At 38.4% G+C, this 21,790-nt stretch overlaps 4 protein-coding genes and 1 long non-coding RNA gene across 6 annotated transcripts; 4 read left to right on the forward strand and 1 right to left on the reverse strand.

The window, feature by feature from the left end:
* The first annotated feature begins 1,220 nt into the window (after window positions 1–1,220).
* LOC146711567 (uncharacterized) lies at window positions 1,221–1,784 on the forward strand. Its single transcript, XR_014920295.1, has 3 exons — window positions 1,221–1,362; window positions 1,478–1,606; window positions 1,740–1,784. It is a non-coding gene; the product is annotated as an uncharacterized LOC146711567 (long non-coding RNA).
* A 132-nt stretch (window positions 1,785–1,916) lies between these two features.
* On the forward strand, window positions 1,917–5,477 carry adgre5a (adhesion G protein-coupled receptor E5a). Its single transcript, XM_085452964.1, has 12 exons — window positions 1,917–1,988; window positions 2,757–2,910; window positions 3,021–3,143; window positions 3,232–3,425; window positions 3,508–3,672; window positions 3,768–3,962; window positions 4,110–4,327; window positions 4,410–4,470; window positions 4,594–4,685; window positions 4,886–5,051; window positions 5,127–5,178; window positions 5,392–5,477. Exons 1-12 carry the CDS (start codon window positions 1,917–1,919, stop codon window positions 5,475–5,477), a joined length of 1,578 nt encoding a protein of 525 aa, XP_085309090.1.
* A 4,028-nt stretch (window positions 5,478–9,505) lies between these two features.
* ptger1c (prostaglandin E receptor 1c (subtype EP1)) lies at window positions 9,506–11,346 on the forward strand. The gene is made up of 3 exons (XM_085454456.1): window positions 9,506–9,832; window positions 10,158–10,994; window positions 11,143–11,346. Exons 2-3 carry the CDS (start codon window positions 10,164–10,166, stop codon window positions 11,320–11,322), a joined length of 1,011 nt encoding a protein of 336 aa, XP_085310582.1. The 5' UTR covers window positions 9,506–9,832; window positions 10,158–10,163; the 3' UTR covers window positions 11,323–11,346.
* A 116-nt stretch (window positions 11,347–11,462) lies between these two features.
* On the forward strand, window positions 11,463–18,461 carry slc27a1a (solute carrier family 27 member 1a). 2 transcript variants are annotated; one of them, XM_085454453.1, is made up of 13 exons: window positions 11,463–12,043; window positions 12,316–12,483; window positions 12,582–12,976; window positions 14,388–14,555; window positions 15,166–15,235; window positions 15,339–15,430; window positions 15,510–15,619; window positions 15,734–15,943; window positions 16,031–16,157; window positions 16,262–16,399; window positions 16,898–17,062; window positions 17,185–17,331; window positions 17,419–18,461. In XM_085454453.1, the coding sequence occupies exons 2-13, from the start codon at window positions 12,317–12,319 to the stop codon at window positions 17,574–17,576; spliced, it is 1,947 nt and encodes a 648-aa protein (XP_085310579.1). In that variant the 5' UTR covers window positions 11,463–12,043; window position 12,316; the 3' UTR covers window positions 17,577–18,461. The 2 variants fall into 2 exon arrangements, with proteins under 2 accessions (XP_085310579.1, XP_085310580.1); XM_085454454.1 differs by lacking the exon at window positions 11,463–12,043 and having other exon boundaries at window positions 12,106–12,483.
* On the reverse strand, window positions 18,408–21,488 carry trim35-13 (tripartite motif containing 35-13). The gene is made up of 6 exons (XM_085454455.1): window positions 20,777–21,488; window positions 19,794–19,889; window positions 19,466–19,696; window positions 19,347–19,369; window positions 19,158–19,276; window positions 18,408–19,068 (listed from the first exon to the last, which is right to left on the reverse strand). The coding sequence occupies exons 1-6, from the start codon at window positions 21,182–21,184 to the stop codon at window positions 18,530–18,532; spliced, it is 1,416 nt and encodes a 471-aa protein (XP_085310581.1). The 5' UTR covers window positions 21,185–21,488; the 3' UTR covers window positions 18,408–18,529.
* Window positions 21,489–21,790: the final 302 nt, after the last annotated feature.

The raw sequence follows: 21,790 nt of genomic DNA on the forward strand, positions 1-21,790 counted from the left end.
CTGCAGCTAGCAACCAAAAGTTTTAAACTGACAACAGTTTTCTTTCATGGAAAACAATAAACTGTAAACACAATGACAGGTGTTTCAGTCTCCACCCCCTCCAAAAAAAGAAAAATGTGTGGCATATTCCTGAGCATATTCAGCTGACTGGGTAACAATAAATTAGTTATTTGTTTCAAAGATTACACTAAATTTCTTTGTGTTTTTAAATGGCCAACTTTATACTGCACCCATCAGCTGTCAGTTAGGAGTTCAAAGTAAATGGACTGTGCAAACTCGCAGATGTAATAATGGTTTGTTTTTGTGCTCTGGCATGTAATGTTTTCTCACTCATAGGAAGCACAGTTCTCCAGACACCAATGTGCTGTTTATTTAGAATCATATTTAATGTGAGGAAATTAGGATAGAGAATGAGGGCCTTTACTTCTTCTTCCCAGACCTTTTACTATCACAACCATTTTTGTGCAATTTATATGATAAACAAAATTCATAATCAGAATAAAACATCAGGATAGATTAATGTTCAAAAGGTACTGAACCATAGTATACTAGGCTGACAGTTCTCTGCTTGTTTTTTTTTAGCTCTGTCTTTCTTCCTCATCATGGTGCTGTCAGTATCAGCAGGCTGCCCTCAAGGATTTCTCACAAAGAAAAAAAACTGCATTGGTATGAAAATCTTTACAAAACAAAACATCTGACACTTAATCAGTAATGGAAAATGTGCAAGTTGGGCAATGTGTGCATTTGTATTTAAAACAAAATTAAACATATAACATGTATAATCTCTGAAATTTATTTTAAATAAAAAACAACAAATATGTGTTTTAAACCTTTTCTATCAAAAGTTTGAGTTTTTGGATTTTCAAGCTATTTTTATTTTTAAATCTATAACAAATTCATATCAAAGCACATATTTATGCAAATACATCTTTTCACGTTTCTGTGTCCTTACAAAGATATAAACGAATGTATAGATGAGCCATGTGGAAACAATACAAACTGCACAAACACAATTGGGAGGTACTACTGCCAATGTAAAGGTGGTTTCAGACACCCAAGAGGGGAGGTGAATTTTACAGTTGGTGCATGTATAGGTAAGTCATCTCAAATTTATTGCGACAACAACTCTGTGGTTGGTTTGGAGAAAGTTTATGTCATACAGTCATAATGTATGTAAAGATTAAAGGTCTCTTCTTCTTTTTTTTAAAGATATTAAAGAATGTTTGGAAATCAAAGACATCTGTGGATCTAACGCCAAATGTGTGAATATTATCCCCTATTACTCGTGCACCTGTGATGATGGATTCATTTCTACTACTGGGAATAAAACCTTTCGTCACGATCAAAATGCTACATGTGAAGGTAAAATGTTGCTCTCATTGGTGCTGCCATTTTAGAGTGAGCTCTTCAGTTTAAGGTGATGGCAGAGGATTTTTTTTCAGAGGTATTCTTACATGTCTTCTTCCTGCTGCTCTAGATATTAACGAATGTCAAAAAGGAAATCCCTGTGGTCAGAATGGATTATGTAACAACACACAAGGCAGTTATTACTGCATGTGCAACGCAGGGTTCACTAACTATGGCAACAAAACGGCACGGTGCACTGGTGAGAATACAATAAAAACTGAACTTTGCCAAGATCCATTTTAATCTGATTTTCTTCAAAGTAAATGCATGAACAGAACACTTCAAGAAAACTTTGGTCATCAGTAAAAACTTTTAATACTTTATTTCCTCAGAATTAAACTGTGATGTTTTCAAAGATATAAATGATGTGAAAGAGGTAACTCCACACAAGACACAGTTATATCACGAGTCAAAATATATTTGAAATGCGTATTATCTCATAGATTTATTTTATCATCCTCCAATCCCTCTTCTAGGGATTTCATATTGCAGATGGCTTAGTGAATTACATGGAAAAAACCTGTCAGGAACTCACAAACAACAAAAGACCGGTAGAGCTGAATGGAGAGGAGACTCTAAAGGTACAACTGAAGTAAACTGTAGTCTTTTTTTTTTTTTTGGAAGGGGGTGGAAGGGGGGGGGATATGGTTTTCAGATTTCTTGTAGACTGTTGATGTTGACCCCAGTATCAAAGTCTGCCTCAGTCTGACTCTTTCTTGTTTCACCCTGCAGTTACGATTATGTCCAGAAACATTTGGACAGTAACAGATTTCTTTTTTTTTTTTTTTTTTCTAAATGTACAGTAACAGATTTCTAAGAGATATTGTTCTGTACTGCAATAGATTTTAAATGAAACATTTAAATGCAATTAAAATGTGTGCTTTCAGCTGTAATTCAAGCTAAAGAAAGTATTACATTAACTCCTAAAGAATGATTGCATTGTTCACACATAATCACAAATATCTCTTTTTTTGTCTTAAATGCTGAGTGAAGAGCATTCACAATCTGGCCTTTTCATGTAGTCTTTGTGGGTTTTTTTCATTGTGCTAGGCTTGGATAATTAATTTGTAAATATGATATGCCAACCTACTAGAGAGTTTTCTTCACTTGCTGGATGTTAAGGTGTTCTTTTACTGGGTGAAAAGTTTTCAGCAATCATCCAACGCTGTTGTCTTCTGCTGCCTTTTTGTGTTGCTTAGTTCATCATTTCATTCTTTTGTTTTATTTATGTGAGATAGACTAAAGCCCCCTGTAACCCTGAATGTGTGTCTGCATGTCTGCCCGTGTGTAAATATTGCCTGACTTAAGTGTATTTCACTCCATCTTCCTCTCTTCTCCTGTGCCTGTAGAGATTCCTGAATATGACTGATGAGCTCTTGTCCAGTGCATTTCTTAATTATAAAAGGAAAGTTTCAGACTTTCTTGACTTGGTGGGAAATGCTCTGAGACTCATAGGACCCTTCACTAATTCTTCAAGGATTTATATCTCCTCAACTCAGACAGGTTAAATAGAAATTCGAAGAAAATAAATCAATTCACTTTTAGATGATTTTTTATTGATACAATTTTAGGAAACCAGCAATGCATGTTCAGAAAAGTCTGTCTGGTTTCAGAGCTGGACATGTTTGTACACAAGGGGCCTGTTATACCTAAAGGAAACATAACATTATCAACTAAGCATGCTAACTTGGACATCCAGATGGAGATAGCTACTGGAGATCCTGCCTATTACCCCGGTAATCATATGCCAACAAATACTATATTTCTAACCAATTTCATCAAATTATGAGCCCCTCTAATGATGCTCTCCTTTCATTCTTACAGGCTTTACAACAATGTCCTTGATGAGTTATTCAAACCTGGAAAACTCTACAGATGGCTTCTTTAATGGAATGAAATCACAAAAGAACCAGAGCTTTAAGATAAACTCCAAAGTGGTGACTGTCACTGTCAGCAACAGAAATACAAGCCACCTCAAAACGCCAATTAACCTAACTTTAAACCACCTAGAAGAACAGGTAGAGGTTATCTCTCATTTGTTGTTTCAGATTGTGGTGATCACTTTTGCCAAAAAAACCCCCACATATATTTGTTTTATAGGCAAATCAAACATTCCACATCTGTGTGTTCTGGGATTCCTCGGTGAATGGAGGATCATGGTCTGATCGTGGTTGCGGTGTGGCAGAGTCAAACCTGGAATATACTTCCTGTTCCTGTAACCACCTGGGAACCTTTGCTATACTCACGGCTTACAATGAAATTAAGGTTTAAACTAATTAACCGCAACATTTAAACTTCAGACTATTTAGTAGTTAAACCTTTAATCCACTTTCATGTACTTTCATTTACTTTCCCAACAGGAGAAGTTTGAATTTCATCTGATCATATGGGTGTTCCTGTCCATTTCACTGATTTTCTTATTCATCTCCATCTTGACATTCTCAATGATCCGCTCTATTAAAAGTCCAAGAACCACCATCCACCTGCATCTCTGCATCAGCCTCTTCATTGCAAACCTTGCCTTTCTAGCAGGAATCTCTCATTTTGAGAACCAGGTAAATACTAACTGTGTTTGAAGCTCAGATGAATGCAGATCCAGAATTTTTTACTTAACTTGAATTGTGATGTAAAGGGACAAAATGAGGAAAAGAACAGAAGTTTAGTAAGTCTAGTTCGGCAATATCTCATCTCTTCCCCATTAGGATGGCTGCACAGTGGTGACAGGGATCCTGCATTTTTCCTATCTGGCAACATTTTTATGGATGTGTCTGGACAGTGTACAACTGTTCAGGATGATAATGCTTGTTTCGAACACCAACTTTAAAACCCTCCACATGATGGCAGCTGCCTATGGAGTTCCAGCTGTTATTGTTGCCATCTCTGCCTTAGCTAATTCCAGGGGACATGGCACTGAGAGATAGTAAGTTCCCTCTATTCCTAAAATTTTATCATCAATTTATCCTTGAATCTCTATTTATCTTAACTCTTAATGTGCATTTCAGCTGTTGGGTAACCCAGGGATTTATTTGGAATTACTTTGGCCCTGCATGTGTAATCATCATTGTAAGTAAAGTTGAAATCAATTTAGGGAAATGATTATAGAGTAAAATGATGTGTAAAAAAAAAAAAAAAGCTGATTTAAACATAAATGTTGCTTTTGTTGTTCATTTGTTTTTGCTTTTTCAGGTAAACATTTTCTTCTTTTTCATAACTGTATGGAAGTTAGCACAGAAGTTCTCAAGTGTAAACCCTGACCTGGATGACCTGCACAAAATAGAGTAAGTTACCCATAAGCTACGCATAGAAATCACTATCATGATCCTGTTGAGTTTTGGTTGTGCTGTTTAGATTATTTCTTACGTTGCTTTAGAATTTTTATCTAGGTTTTGGATTTTTGTTTTGGGATTGGTCCGTAGCCAACAAAGGCTGATTTTTCAATCGGTCATTCATTTTCTTGCCTGCAACATGTTTTCTGCAGGGCATTCACCATTAGTGCAGTGGCTCAGCTATTTGTATTGGGCAACACCTGGATCTTTGGTTCTTTCCAGTTTCAGGAAAACCATACAGCCATGGCTTACCTCACCATCTTTGGCAGCCTGGAAGGAGTTACACTCTTTGCAGTGTATTGTCTGTTTTCCAGGCAGGTTAGTAATATTCATGCTTAACTAAATAAGAAGTTCTTGCCTGTTGGTAAAATTTCATTTATATCCTCATTTTAGGTGAGGGAAGAGTACAAACATGCCTTGACCAGAATGTGTGCTCCTCGGAAGAAGAGTGACAGAAAAGCTCGTGTAAGCAGTTATTTACAGAAATTGATGGCACAGATTAACATTTGATCGGCAGCGGTACTGCCGCAAACTATTCCTGAAGTTTCATTTTGAACACCTTCGAAATTTGACCATTTTGTTTGTTTGATAAGCTGTTCTGAAGGACATCAAGATGTGAAGTGAATAAGATCCTTTGGTTATAATGAAAGACATTTTTGATCATTTTTTGAATATGAATATTCTTCATTTTGTCATCATCAGGTTTCGAAGAGTGCCCAGGATACAAGAGAATGTCAACTTTGAGGAGCTAGAAAGTAATCACCTGCCGGATAAAAACTGCTGACATGTATATTTCAGTTTTTGTACTGGACAAATATCTCTTAAGCAATCTTATAAAAGTGGAGGGATGATGACTTTGTATACTTGCTGATATCTGTAGAATTCCCCTGGTCATTTCTGAAGCGGAAATTTCTGAAGATGTCAAAAGGGTTTTTGTACCAGGCTGTAAATATGCTTTTTAATGCTATAAAATTTGCCTTTTTAACATAGTCTATGCAGACTGACTCCCCTTTTGGAACCAACTTCTTGTGTCATCTAGAGAAACTGCAATAGTTGCAATTTCTGCTTTGACTTCATTTTCAAGCAGCCGAGGTTTACCCTAACCTCAGTCATATTTACCATCACCCTGTTGTTGGTTAAACTAATCATCTTTTTTTTTGCCTGAATTTATATTCAGTTAACTGTTGGTTCTGTAATGTTGTTGTGTTACCTACCACTAGTTGGGGCTCCCACTCCCTTCTCTGTACAGGGAAAATATAAAGGGTGCAGCACTTGAGAAGTTCTATGTATGCTTTCAGAGTAAATTGAAATATAACCACTCAGCAGAAACTACATGCAACATTCGGATGCTAGCTCACCAGAAAGGAAGGCTGATGGTGTTTGCAGATAAGACTACTAACAGTAACTTCACTCAGGACACACATCTGGCATCCTGTGTTTGAAATATTATGAACAGTGAAGGTTGAACAGGTTGACCAGGTTCATTTTTCTTTTGTGTAATACAGTTGCAAAGAGCATTTATAATGTACAAATTAAGAAATATGAATAATTAGGTATCCTTGTTTTGAATGAGAGCTTTTATGATTTGTTTATATTACATTTTGACACCAATATATAATTTATGTAATATCTATCTATATCTATAGATGCAGATATATAGACATGTATAATCTGCAACATGATTTTTTGAAATAACATTGAATAAATGAAATCTGTGTTTGCAACAAACTTTTTCTCTTCTGTGTTCAAGGTGATGGCTTAAGATTTTATTTTCTCAGCTCTTCTTAAATGTCTTCTTTCTGCTCATCTAGACATTAACAAATTTCAAAAAGGAAATCTCTGTGTTCACAATGCATCATGTATCAACACACAAGGCAGTTATTACTGTTTCTGCAATGCTGGCTTCAGACTAAAATCTGGCTGATTTAACTTGTCTGGGAATCTGGAACAATAAGGAGGTGAGGGCTGAGTATGACATAATGCAGCAAAATGTTTATCATCTCTAGGCATTGTTATATAACAATATAATTAGATTTGTAATATTTAGAAAACTACTATAAGGGTTAAAGTCCAGACGCTTTTCTTTGCAAGCTCCTTTGACTACGATGACCTGGATGACTGAGAACCTTCACAGACATACTATAGGGGTTGATTACATTAAATTGTAGAAGCTTAATTTTCAGACAGCTGCATGCGATCAGAAAGAAAAGCACGCACAAACCTGGAAGAGTTGGCCAGATTTGTAGTGAAATGGCTGGCAATGGACAGATGCAACGGTATTGATGATTACACCCTTGTTCAATAAAGAGGATGTATGTTGTATAACAAAACACAATAAGACAGCTCATCAATTTGTTCATCTACACGGGGCATTTTGTAGAGGGTAGCAGGTGTGCCAGTTTGTCTTGAAACAACAAATGTAATCTCCACATTATGATGTTTTTCTCAAAATAGAATTATTACTTTAATCTCATTTTTTTAACTTTAATCTCAAAACCCATCCATCCATTCTTTCCCACTAAATGATCAATAATATTTTTGTTCTTAATAATGCCCATTTCCACTGCAGAAATGGAACCATTTTGAGCCAGTGAGAATACAAAAAAACTGAACTGCCCTTGTGAATTATCTGAAATAAATCTCTCAGGAGCTCAGAGACAGTAAGAAATCAGTGGACCTGAATGAAGAGGACATTCTTTGTAGGATAGCGTCTGGTGACCCTATGGATGGATGTTGGAAAACTGTTCGTGTTGCGCTTGCTATTTCTTTCTGATTAATTTGTTATGACTCTAATTAATAAATTAATAAATAGACAAAGGGCATTAGTAAAGGTGACTGGGTAGAAAAATAGAAATAATTATAATAATGTTTTAATTTGTTCATTTATTTATTTGTTGAGTCACTTGAATTAAAGCTGAGTTTCATTAGCTTAGCTTTAACTTGTTGCATTCTCATCTACTGAAAAACAGAAATAAATTATTTAAAATTGTGTCATGGGCTAAATATTTTCTGACTTTAACTGTATTTCACTCCATCTCCTTCTCTTCTCCTGTGCCTGTAGAGATTACTGAATTTGACTGATGACCTCTTGCCCAGAGCAGTCAATTCTAAAAGGAAAGTTTCACATGTTCTGGTCTTAGTGGGAAATGCTCTGAGATTCATAGGGCACTTAACTACCACTTCAGAGATATGTTCTACTCACAAACATTAAATAGAGGTAAATCAGTTGAATTTTTGACCATTCGTTAAGTAGAATTCAACCTTTAACTTATATTTTATACAGTATTAGCAAAGAAGCAACGCATGTTCAGAAAAGTCTGTCTGGTTTCAGAGGCGGACCTGCTTGTACATAAGGGGCCTGTTATATCCAAAGGAAGCACGGCTTTATCAACTAAGCATGCTAATTTGGACATCCAGATGGAGATAGCTGCTGGAGATCCTGCCTTTTGCTCTGGTAATCACATGCCAACATATACTGCATTTCTAACCAATCTTGTCAGATTGTAACCCACTCCAGTCACATTGTGATTTTATTGCTACAGGCTTTACAGCAGTGTCATTGATGAGCTACAGATACTTTCTTTGATGAGATGAAATCACAAAAGAAAAACAGCTTTAAGAAAAACTGCATATACAAGATTTTTTTAGGCCCAAAAAATGATGGTTTCTTCAAAAAGAATGTGGAACAAAAAAAACTGTCAAACTTGATTGCTTGTGAAGAAATAATATCATTTTTAATTTGGTGCCAAGAACACATTGGCACAAAAAATTGTGAGACTAAAAACGTTATATAAATAAACATTATATATATAAAAACTATTACAGCAGTTCTTCCCTTCAGTGTCCTAACACTTACACTTACAGTGCTTTTAAAAGAATCCTTGCTGCAACACAGAGAATATTCAATTTTCAAAACTTTTATTTCACATCGTGTGTGTTTGTGTCTGCGTGTGTTGCGTTTTACACAGCACTCAAACTTTCTTGGTAACATGACTTTACACAAAGCTTGTTACATCAATTTCCTTTCAATTTCATTTCTGTTTATTTATTTTTCAAAAGAAGCTTGAAGAGATTAAACAGATAAAGCAGAGCTCCACACAGGGTAACATAATAATGCTTTTTGTGGCATCCACAATTTTCTCCAGAAGCACCTTCTGACATGTCTTTAAATTAGTCAAAATTGTATTTTAATGTTTTTCTGTTTACATTTTCAGAAGCTTTAAACTGAATACATATTCTCTGTAATATTTTAGGCCTTTGTGTATTGACATTTCTGACTTCATTCATTTTATTTTATCTGGAAAATAAAAACAGTGGAAGGATAAAGAGTTCTATTTTTCTTTAGTCGTTTAGCAGAAATAAAATAAATAATTCCGCTTCCATTCAATGACATTTTCCATCTTTCCCCTTATGTTTCTTAGATCTGAGGGTTCAACTTCAAAGACTGAAATAGTTATACTCAGAGAGGAAATGGGAGACTGTCTCCACTTCCTTCCTGTTTACGTAAGATCACAGATAACAACTCTGAACAACTCTGAAGTCTACACATAGGTTTATGAATAATGCTGTTTAAGTTATCATTGCAAATTCCTTGTTTAGAAAATGTTTAAATACATGTCTAAAATACTTTTTCAATAATATAATTTTTAATATGTGAGATACCTGTTAGGATGTTGTTTAGCATGTGATGGTGCATCTAAGTATCTAATTATCATCTACTCTTTCAAACTCTTTTGATGATTTTTGTCTGGTGTATAAATGCTGGAATTTGAGGAAGAAAATGTTAGTGAGGACTAACATTTTTTTAGCTCTACTCTGTTCCAAATGAGTATCTCTTACGAGTAGATTAGAGGACATGTTCAGACGGGAAAGAATAGTATGCAGAGAAACCTGTCTGCAGATAGAGAAAGAGAAAGGTAGACCAGGCAGGAAGAGGAGCTTTCAGAGGACAAGAAAAAAAATTAGGGGAGGGGAATGAAAGTAAATAATCGTAGGCAACTGTGATCATACTGTGATTTGGTACATGAGGCATCTGTGTTATCAAGAGGCACATTCATCATCCTTCATTCCTTTTGAGTGTTCATCAAAGGAGTCTGAAGGTAAGTTAATGGCAATTTACTACATAGAAATAATACTATATGTTTAGATACATTCCCCTCTACTGAAATAATTTAAGCAAAACGTGATTGTGGGGAGATCTTGGCAAGACATTTCTTACATACCACTTATTATTACTTTGAGCTGCCCAGTAAAGCATGTATCTACTGAGTTTTTGTTTGTTTGTTTTTAACTTCTCTGATGTGTTGTTGTCTGCAATTTACTTGAGATATCTAGATGGCAAAACAGGTTGAAATTAGCTAAAAAATTGTAGACTTTAACTAATGCATGTTCTTTTAAACTTTTTCATAATTTTTCTTTTTGTAGGTATCAATGGAAATGATGACAACTTGCCATCTGAATCAGACATGTGGCCAGCCGAATAGTAGCGTCCCACCTCCCATGAGCAATTCAGGCTTAGCAATATCCTGCTTCACAATGTTATTCGGCACCATCTCCAACCTTGCTGCACTGAGCATCCTGGCTAAGTCTCGTGGTAGATTCTGCCGCCAGTCCAAAGCACCATTCCTACTTCTAACAGTGGCTTTGCTTTTGGCTGACCTCGGAGGTCATGTGATCCTAGGTTCCTTTGCACTGTATCTCCACATGAATCATCAGTATACTATGAAACTATGTGATGTCTTTGGAACAAATATGGTGTTTTTTGGCCTGTGCCCTTTGCTGTTCGGTTGTGTTATGGCAGTGGAGCGCTGTGTGGCCATCACTAAGCCATTTTGTCGTTTTAATATGATTACTGTGGCTCATGTGGTACGGGTGGTGTTATTCCTTTCCGCTCTTGCACTTGTTCTGGCAATTCTGCCTTTACTCAAAGTAGGGACTTATACTATCCAATATCCATGCACCTGGTGTTTTTTGAGAGTTACTTCTCCATGTTTTGCAGCTGACACTTACCTGGCTTTGATTTTCTCATGTCTGGGCCTCACTGCGCTCACCCTTTCCCTGTTCAGCAACATAATGAGTGTTGCTTCATTGGTGCATGCCAGAATGAAGACCCCCAATGGTCAAACAAACCACACAACCCGCTTTGGTCGTCATGAATCACGTACATCATCTTCTTCGCTGTTTTTTTCATTGGATATAGAGGTAATGGCGCAACTGGTAGTCATCACTGTTGTTTCCTGTGTCTGCTGGAGCCCCTTCCTTGTGAGTGCTGCTTTTGTTATTCTGAAGACTTTTTTTCTACAATAATTTAGATATGATTTATTTTAATATTAGATCTGATTAATAAAAAGGGACAAAGAATAAATAACACATCATAATTGTTTTCTCTCATTTTTCTCCTACATTTTAGATCCAAATTCTTCTGATGCAGCTCAAGCAAAGCCCTGGAACATCAGCTCAAAAGCTCATCTATGTGGCTTTACGTATAGCCTCCTGGAATCAGATCTTAGACCCCTGGGTTTACATCTTACTGAGGAAGACAGTGCTCTTCAGAGTTTGTGGACAGAGATGGACCCTGACAAGAACATAGTTCCACTATTTGCATTAACTATATTACTCATGGACTTTTTGTATAGAGAACATAGATACTTTCTATTTATTAACAAACCAAGAGCTTATTTACACAAGCAGTTAGTGAATAAGAGATGGAGGCGGACTTGAACTACATTTCACAACATTTAGTAGTCTGTACCGGTTCTGTCATCAATAGCAGCTACTTGCAGATTGGCCAATGGGGCGGTATTAGTTTTGACCAATCAAAATTGAGAAAAGCTTGACAAGCAGTGAGTTTAACAAATAGCGGACCTGCAGGAGAAGGTTAACGCCCGTGGTGGGTGGTGCTTCTGTGGCAGCGACTCTGTTCAATATGGAGTACAGAAAATAGGCACATTCAGCTGGAGTTTAACTGTTCTCATTCACATTTGTGCCACTTGGGCACAAATTATAATCGCAGGCTCGTAGAGGACACGTGACTGGACTCGCTAACGTATGTTTGACATATTTATAGATGTACTTTGAATAAACTAATAAATACTTGAGCACAACTGCGCTGTAAGAAGTAAAAGTGTGCTAAGACTTGGAAAAAAAATAATACGGATTTTCCTGAAAACGCTTCATTGGGGACTTTCTCGACGCTCCCAACAAACGGAAGGACGATTTGAAATACCGCTAGTTTTCTAAATAATAAGGCGGGCCGACCTGCGAGGTTATCGGGTGAAAGGTGACAGTGCTTCTGTCTAATTGACCTGTAGGTAAGTTATGCGTTTAAAGTTTGTGAGTAAACAGTGGTTCTTTAAATGCCGCTTGTTCACACACGATGCTTAAATTTGAGCTGAATTCTCTTTAAAAACGTAATCTCCGTTCAGTGGAGTAATGCGTTAGTTACAACCTGCAAAAGTTTCTCGTGTGTACTGACCTGCAACTGTAGTACTTTAAGCCTCCAGAGTGGAACTCATGTAGGCTTTAGCTCAAGCCACTTCTTTCTGCTAAACGCTTCGTCTTTCTCCTTTTATACTGTGACAAGAATGCACAATGTAGCGAGTGTTTCAGCCTCTCTGGGGTCCATGGGACTGTGTCGTCTCTTCGGGGTGTCCTGGCCCTGGAGTCTGGCAGCAGGTCTTGGGGTATATCTAGGTACAAGCAGCTGGAAATACTTCTACATTGCAGCACGCACGGCCAAGAGAGACCTCAAGTAAGTTAACGACATCTACATCAAGTTGTGACTCATTTGCGTGTATATCTGTATACATCTTTGTGCTTAGACCTGATTTTTCTTGTCACACTCCCCAGTGGCTTGTATGTGCTCATGAGAGTGAAGCTGGCCTTATGGCGCTACATGCACCATGGAAGCAATATTCCTTCCATTTTCGCCCAGACAGTGAAACTCCACCCAAATAAACCAGCTCTCATCTATGAGGCCACAGGAGAAATGTGGACCTTCACCCAGCTGGATGAGATATCAAATGGAGTCGCCCATTGGGCGAGAGGTCAAGGATGGGTCTCCGGAGATGTTGTGGCCCTTTTCATGGAAAGTAGGCCATTACAGGTGGCACTTTGGCTGGGTTTGGCCAAAGTTGGAGTGGAAGCTGCACTCATCAACTTTAGTCTCCGCTGTGATCCTCTTCTGCACTGTATCGGGGTATCAGAGTCACGGGCGATTGTGTTCGGAGCTGAGCTGGCGGATGGTAAGAATGTAGAGATGATGTAGAGAGAGCTGATCATAAAATGAGTATTTGTTTTAATTTTGTATAAATGGAGCTGTTTGTATAAATCTGTGATGCAGTATTATACTGTCAGCAAGGGACAGGTGTTATGTTTGCACCCACAATACAGCTAGTCTCAGCTACAGATTCCTTGCTTGATATCTGTAACGGTATAGTAGATGGTCATCTTAGGTGGTGTCGTTGTTCACACTCAATCTGTTTTAGAATATGTTATTAATCCCTAAGGAAATGATGTAGTTACAGTTGCTCCAAGACAATAAGAACAGTAACAGACTGTAATATTTTAGATTAGTTCAAAGTTACAAAGTATAAGAAATAGCTCAATTATAAATATCCAGAATATTACAGAGATTAAATATATGAGTGACACTGTACTCTAAACTTTAAACTGTAAAACTTTATTTTGTTATTGTCACTGTAGAGCATATGCAAATATTAAGGCTTTAACTATTGCACTGTGTACTGTGCATTAGATGGAGAAATTGTACCGAGAGAGAGCCTCAGGCAGGAATGATTTCCTGTGTGGTTCAGTGGTGCATTTAGGTAATCTCAGTCTCTCACTGAACGTGCTCCTGTGACTGGGCACTCATGGAGTGGGTGGAGGGTATTGTCCAGAATTGTCCTTATCTTGGACAACATCCGCCTCTCTGACAACAAGGGAGTCCAGCACCGTCACAACAATATTGGCAGTATCCACATCTGCGACCCTCAGCCTGCTGTAAAACAAACAATAATAATGACAGGGCCTATGAAATGTAAGACGAGTTGGACCTGTCGTTGGCATCCATGCTGCCAGTGAAATTCTTGGTGAAGCTAGTTAACGCAGTTTAAATACAACTTCTAAAAGCCAGAGACAATACCTGATATGAATTTGGCTGATCTCTCCTTCAATTGTGCGACCTTGAGCTCTTTAGTTAGTTTCCAGTGCTATTTTTAAATCACTTAGTGGAGGTCCTATTCTGATCATTTACAAGTGGCATGGATCCCATGAATCTCAAACTTGCACAGAGAGAAAACATCAGCAACTGTGTCAAACTGGCAAATGCCAGGAATTTTTGGCTGTACATACACAAGTATGTGATTAGATTCCCTGCAACTTTCCCCTTTACCAAAATGGAATTCAAGTTAAAGGGCGAATGAGAATCCCAGAAGACCAAGTGATCAAAACATAAGTGTTCAGAAGTGATCTAATAATAGCAGATTGTGGTGAATTATTTACCCAAGGTTATGACCGTGAAGAGCACTAGCTGAATTAAAATCATCTAATGGTGTTGGACAACTTTATGATCACACACATACAATCTAGAGAGTCTGAACTGAGTTGACTTATATCCCCTTTTTATATCTAACTATGTTTCTTCCTGAATGCCAGCTATGTTGGACATCAGTTCCACCATGAGCCAGTCCATGGTACGATTTTGTACAGGAGACCTCAGTGCAGAACAGTTAGCCTGTCTTGCTGCTCAACCTCTGGACCCTATTTTAGCTGCTGCACCTAAACATTCCCCTTTGCCTTGTGTTCCCCCTAAAGGAATGAATGGTGAGTATCTCACTAAACTCAGCTCTCACTCTGACACTTAATCTGTATGTTAATGAGTGACTCCATTTCAAATGCCTTCTTAAACAATTTCCTTACAGTGTGTGTAGCTGTTAACCTTTGGTTCTTGGTTGATTCTGAATTCCCAAAGTGTATGCGCCATAGTAATTCATTTTTCTCACACTGCTATTTCAAAACTAAAATTACTTTCCAGTAATTATATATCTCAAGCCTGATAAGGAAAATACTTGGCTAATAATGCGAGTCATTTTATGACAGTTGCATTTATTTTTCTTAGACAGCTGTCTGGAGCAGATAAGAGTGACTTGCTTGCACTGTCCAGTCTGGATATTAATAAACCATTTCCTAGCCCAGTGGTAAATCTGTCTTAGATGAATTAACATATAAGCCAGTATTAAAGGTGTGAGCTTCAGATATACCTTACATAACAGTTCAGATGAAATTGCAAAGGGAAATATTAAGCAAAGTAGAAACGATGTCTGCATTTTCAGTTCTTTAATGCATTGGTTTCCAAAATGCCATCCCAGCAGTAAATAAAACACTATGTAAATTTGCAGGGTGCATTTTTATGCTATATTCTATTGTTTTGCAGACCGCCTATTTTATATTTACACCTCGGGGACCACAGGATTGCCCAAGGCTGCCATTGTGGTTCACAGTCGGTATGTTTTCTTGAAGAATCACTACCAAAAGAAAAAAAAAATCACCTTTCTTCAAAGTTAATACATTTAATGTTTATCTGGGAATCTCTGTTTTCTTTGACAGCTATTACAGAATTGCTGCTTTTGGGTATTTTGCCTTTCGCATGCGCTCTGATGACATTGTCTATGACTGCCTGCCTCTCTATCACTCAGCAGGTATGTGGTGCTAGTCTACAGATTTTTAATGACTACAGTTTCACCTTCAAGGTTTGATCAAGTTTTCTTCTCTTTCCAGGAAACATTATTGGAGTTGGCCAGTGTCTGATCCACGGCCTCACTGTTGTAGTGAAGAAAAAATTCTCTGCCAGCCGCTTCTGGGAAGATTGTATTAAGTACAACTGCACTGTAAGCACCTATTGATTTCATTAGTATGGCATTTATAATAGTTTTTTTGAAGTTATTCATAAACCATGATGTTTTGAACAATAAGATTTTTTTTTTTCTTCCCTCGGCTTGTAGGTGGTGCAGTATATTGGGGAAATCTGCCGCTACCTCTTGTCTCAGCCCGTGCGGCCAGCTGAGAAGCAACACAAAGTACGGCTTGCTGTGGGAAATGGATTGCGCCCCAGTGTTTGGGAAGCCTTCATGGAGCGTTTTGGGGTGGCGCAGATTGGCGAGTTCTATGGGGCCACCGAGTGCAACTGCAGCATTGCTAACATGGATGGCAAGGTCAGCAACTACCATGTAACTTGACATGCATGTCCTCACTATTACAATGTTAATTGGATCAGAGTTTAGCTAATTCTATCCTGCCAGGTGGGAGCCTGTGGATTCAACAGCCGTATTCTTCCCAATGTGTACCCCATCCGTCTGGTGAGGGTTGATGAAGACACTATGGAACTTGTTCGGGACAGCCGTGGGTTCTGTGTGCCTTGCCGCCCTGGTACTGAACATCTATACAGCAGTTACAACTTGAAGGGTTTTGGGAGTCTTTGACCTATGCTGGTCTTCTTAGAGTGCTAAATTATAGTCCTCCATGCCTTGCAGGGGAACCAGGCCTTCTGGTAGGCCGCATCAACCAACAAGACCCATTAAGGCGTTTTGATGGCTATGCTAACCAGGATGCTACAAAGAAGAAGATCGCTCACAATGTCTTCAAGAAAAATGATTCTGCTTATTTATCAGGTTGGGAATAATTTTTGTTTGATGCACCTATAAAGAAATTATTGTCCCTCATCTTTTCTAAACAAACATTCATGAAGTCTACTGCAGTTCAGTCGGCTTGGCAGGAAATAGATTAAGTTCATTCAGATCATTCAGATCACCTGGAGTCATTTCTCCCTGTTACCTGGCAAAATCAGCAAATTACCATATGATCAAGTTGATAATGATGTCTCGCACAAAGTTTTGTTTTCAGAGTTTATATATAAACTTTTACTGTGACATCCACCTTGCTACAGCTGATTATCGATGTAGTGGGAGCTTCACCCATTTTTCTGCCTGTCATTGTTTATGCTTGCATAGCTTGCACATCACATTTTTAAAATTTGCTACATTAAACTTGTGTTTTTCAAGTGTTCAAGGTAATTGTTATTCAAACAAAACTTGGAAGTTTAAATAACTCATGTCAGTGATTAATAGCTGTAAAAACCGCACAGGTACTTTGCTTTACCTCCACCCCAGGTGACGTGTTAGTGATGGATGAGCTGGGCTACATGTACTTCCGGGATCGCAGTGGGGACACCTTCCGCTGGCGAGGGGAAAACGTCTCCACCACTGAGGTTGAGGGTATACTAAGCAATCTTCTGGGTCAAACTGATGTTGCAGTGTATGGTGTGGCAGTGGCAGGTAATGGTTCATGTACTTAACTGCCTTTAGCATTGCATTGGGACTATGTAGTTCCCCTTTATTGTTTAGTGATTTTAAAAGAACTCAATACTACAACTATTTATTTCTATGCTTAACTCCAGGTGTGGAAGGTAAGGCAGGCATGGCTGCCATTGCAGATGCCACGGGGAGTTTTGACTGCAGCAATTTCTTGCAGGATATCCAACGAGTTCTTCCTCCGTATGCTCGCCCTGTGTTCCTGAGAATCTCCCCACATGTAGACACCACTGGTAAAATGCTCCTTTAGTTTTATGCTACCACTGATGACTACATATGAAAACAAATTATAATCTGTGTGTATCAATATTTCTGTATAGGTACATTTAAAATCCAGAAAACCAGGCTGCAGAGGGAGGGATTCGACCCACGACTCACGAATGACAAGATCTACTTTTTAAACACCAGAGGTGCACGTTACGAGGCCATGAATGAGGAGCTATACAACGCTATAGTCGAGGGAAGAATGTCTTTATGATCTGGAGGCTTTAGCAGGGCAGTCAGGGACCCTTACTTAAACAGCTACTTTTCAGAGAATGAGTAATATACAGATATAGGAGTGTGTGCATCACTCAGCCTTGATGTACCACAGTTGCAGGGAAGAGACTGAGCGGGCTTCCGACATGGAGAGAGTACTGTAACAGATGATGTTTTAACACTGTATAGTAACACACCAGAACATGATGTGTGGGCATTTATTCCCTTTAATAGCATCTTTGTCCATTTTTAAAATCTGAGCATCACCGCACATAGAGTGGAGTAGAAATCTTACATTAATGTGAGTAGGAAAAAAGGGTAGTCAGGTTAAACTTTGTTACATGGTATGTACCTGTTTATAAACTGTGCTGCAAGATTAATTCTGTATAGGTTTAAACAATAGTTTTGTGTTATTGCTGTGTGTATGAATGAGGCTAAGAGACCAGAGTTCAACATGCAGTGTATGTGGCTACTAGCTTGAACACCCACCCTTGACATTTTTATCTTTGACATGTTTATTGCAATGGGAAACTAATCCCACTTGTCAAATCTGAACTTCTGAGGACACTTGTTTACAAATATGCCAGCATTGCTGTTTTATGTGCCTTTTATGAAACTAAGAAACTAAGATCTGTATTTAATGACTTTATTTTTTAATATGAGCTTAACTGTGTGTCGAAATCACAGAAGTGATATTTTCATCATACGATACTAGGTCACATATAGTAACTGTTATTGTGTAAAAAATCTCATTACTGTTGTAAGATGTAGTTGTAAAGCTTGGGAAGATATTCACAATCATGGATCTGTTGGAAATTTTTTAACTCAAATGAAAGATTTTAAACTGTGTCTGTTTAAAGCAATTAAAGGTTACTTTAATATCCTACTGTAACCTGGATCATTATGAAGGGCCTCAGAGTTTACAGAACAATTTCATAATGTCTTCAAGTTGATTTACTGTTCTGTTGATAAGGATATCCGTGAGGGTAGAATTTTCAGTGGATGCTCTTTGCAAGCAGTGCAAAAGTAAGGAAAGGCTCTAGGCGTGACAACATCTGTGAAGGTGTAGAGGGGTGTTCTCTGTCTAGGGTCGTAAAAGGTCACCTTGCCTCTGTCCATGTCTAAAACCACTCTTATCACATCCGGCTTCTTGGTCATGTTGAGCGGCTCCCACGGTGCTGTGCAGGCTTTATGCTCTCCATTGCGAAACCTTATAGTCCAGAATCCCTCTGCTGGTGTTAGAATGTGTTTACCCTTCCTGTTGATTGACTCACTGGCTACCCCGACCACCCAGTAGGTGTTGTCATTCACCTCTACATCCCAACTATGGCGTCCAGAGGAATAGCCCTCAGCGGCCAGCATCTCAGCACTGACGTCAAAACGTTCTGGGTTGTCTGGGAGCTTGAAAATCTGGGTAGAGTTCTGCACAACTGCGAGATCCTCGGAGATGATGAAGCAGCTAGCTGCTGTGTTCGGATCCAGAATCACAGGAGCTTGGGGAAATAAGTAAGAAGTTGGTGCTGTGATTGGCATAAAAGCATGACAGTAAAACTGGTAAACAAATTCTGTTTCTGAAACTCACTGTATTTGACTATCCTCTTCATCTTCTCCCACACTTTATATTTCAGAGAGCCCAAGTGCTTGGCCACATCAATCAGAGCACTAGATACCATTTGTGGATCGGGAGAACTTTGCCAGGTTCTGAAAAGATACTCGAGCAGTTAATTTGTGAATATTGTTAATAAGCTGAAGTGGATGTGGTAGCACTTACCTCCTTATTGTTTCCTTGTATTTCTGAAAGTAAAAATAAAGAGGATCATTAATCAAATGATACTTTCAAATATATAAAAACATTACAGTCAGCTTGCTGTTCTAATTGATCTGGTCTACCTTAAGAAATGGGATATCTTGAGTTGACATCTCCTGTTCAACTAATTTGATGGTGTTGGAAAGAGATGCCATTTCACCATTGATCTCTTCAATCGTCTGGTTAATCATTAAGTTCTTCTGATCCTCCTCAGCCTTTAAATCAGAAAGTCTGGCAGCCTCCTGCTCTTTAAGGAAACGGTGAAGGGTTTCAAATTCCTGTTTGATCTGTGTTTCAGTCTGTTCAGCTTGGTTCTGGAAAGACACATGATTGATGAGTAATCATTGCTTCCGCACCTTGGCTCTTTTTGAAGTCCAAAGCAACATTTGGAACTGATGGAACCGACAGTACCTTGGCATGTTCTGCCATTTCCTCACAGACCATTTTTGTCTTCTTGTACAGCTGTAATTTCTCTTTCAATGGTAAGAGTGCACTCTTTAGTTCCTCCTTTAAAAAAAAAAAAAAAAAAAAGACAGGCCATCAACTCTTTAAAACAAGGTCACTCTGGCAGGTGGCCAATCTGCCAGCACAAAGCGGGGCTTTCAGCTGCTGCATACCCTTCATGGCAGCATTCCATGTCAGTGCAAAGCTGCACATTACATCAGCATTGGCTTTAAGAGACAAATATCTTTTTATCTGGTGACACAAACAATATCAAGCATCCAAACAGGAGTATAATATAGGCTCCTATAGTTTTATTTTCCAGATAAATATTAAATGTTTACTGGTCTTGAGACCAGGCAGAAGAAGGCATGAGTAGAGTTAATGTGGCGTCAGAGAAACCGTGTGGGAGTCAAGTTTCAGTTCTTTTCGCACAGCAATAGCAACAGTAAACCAAATATATAAATCTATTATTAGAATGTTAATGAACACTGTCAGAAAAAAAGCTTCACACATATTGTATCAGCATATCAGACTATGAGAAATACAAAAGAAGTTCAGAAGAGTAAAGTCAAAAGTAATGAAAAAACTTCTTTTTTTTGACAAGATTTCAATTAAAATACAGTTGAGGTACAACATGATGCATCACCTGTTTATAAAGTGATAAACAGTCTTTGAGGCTGACTTCTGAAATATTTTCATATCCTTAATTACACAGGCTTAACCTTATTGTTAATCTTAGGTTGTAGTCATTGACTTGTCATTTACCTTGCAAACACTGTGGCTGATACATCAACAAACATTTTTTTCATTATCCATTGCGTCATTTGCAGATAGAGATTGTTTTGTGCAAATTTATTTATGTTTAAGATAAGGAAATCTAATTAAACCGTGCAACTTATGTTTGCAAAAAGTAAATGGTCTGAGTATCCCTGTGACCTTAACATGCTTACCTTGCAGTCATGGGCACCTTCCCCGATGGCATAAAGCCGGTGCCCAGAGTGTGCAGCTGCTTTCCCACATAGACCACAAATTGGCTCTAAGTCTTCCACACAGAAGAGTGTGAGCTTTTCTCCATGCTCTTTGCAAGCCTCTGGGTCATTCTTGCTTCTGTCCTTCTTGAAGGATTCACAGGCCTTCTCGAGCACAGTGCTCACGACTATTTGATCCATAGAGGAACGGCGCCAGCAAAGAGGACAGTAGTGTGAATGTGAATCCCCACTGTCTTGTGTGTCCCAGCTGTCTTTCAGACAGGCTTTACAGAATTTGTGTCTGCAAGTGAGCACCACAGGCTGACTTAGAATATGTCCACACACTGGGCAGGAAAGGTCATCCTCAGTATGAGCACGTCTGGTGGCCATTCTTCTACACAGAGCTTTGATGATATGACAGGATCCAAAGCCACTCCCATGTGCTGGACGGCTACTTCTTAGCCTCAGAAATAAGTGTTAATATCTCAGCTCACACAGGCATGCTGTGTTGTGTTGTGCATGCAGATTGTGCTTTCTCAAATAAACACCACCTCTGAGAAAAAAAACATCGCTTTATCAAAGAGATTTTATCTATTCAGATGTGCACAAATAATATAATCCTAGGGATGACAGAAGGGAGAATAGTGATGATAGAGTAGCTGCACCCTCGGTGATCTTCTCATTACACTTATGTTATTATCGCCTCTAGTTATTTGAGAAGTTTCTGAAGTCTGTGTGTAATAAAAGAGGTGACTAAGAAACAAGGTCCAAAATAAGACTCAGGGTGGGAGTATAAATAGAAAGAAGTCATCAACACTGGAACATTTTTTCTCTGTTAAGTTTAGCTTTGGACATGAGGCTTTTAGGAAGTGACACATCATTTTTCCATATCCCTTATGGTAGTCCTTATATTTCAAAAAAGGTGTGCAAACAGTCACATGGTGGTCATGGCGGTGGATTTGTCCATTTTAAACATCTATAAAAGCAAGCTGGCCT

This window comes from Copadichromis virginalis, linkage group LG4 (genome assembly GCF_057382275.1).
Source record: "Copadichromis virginalis isolate Kocher_CV1m ecotype Utaka linkage group LG4, C_Virginalis_male_GT1.1, whole genome shotgun sequence".
NCBI classification, from domain to species: Eukaryota; Metazoa; Chordata; class Actinopteri; order Cichliformes; family Cichlidae; genus Copadichromis; species Copadichromis virginalis.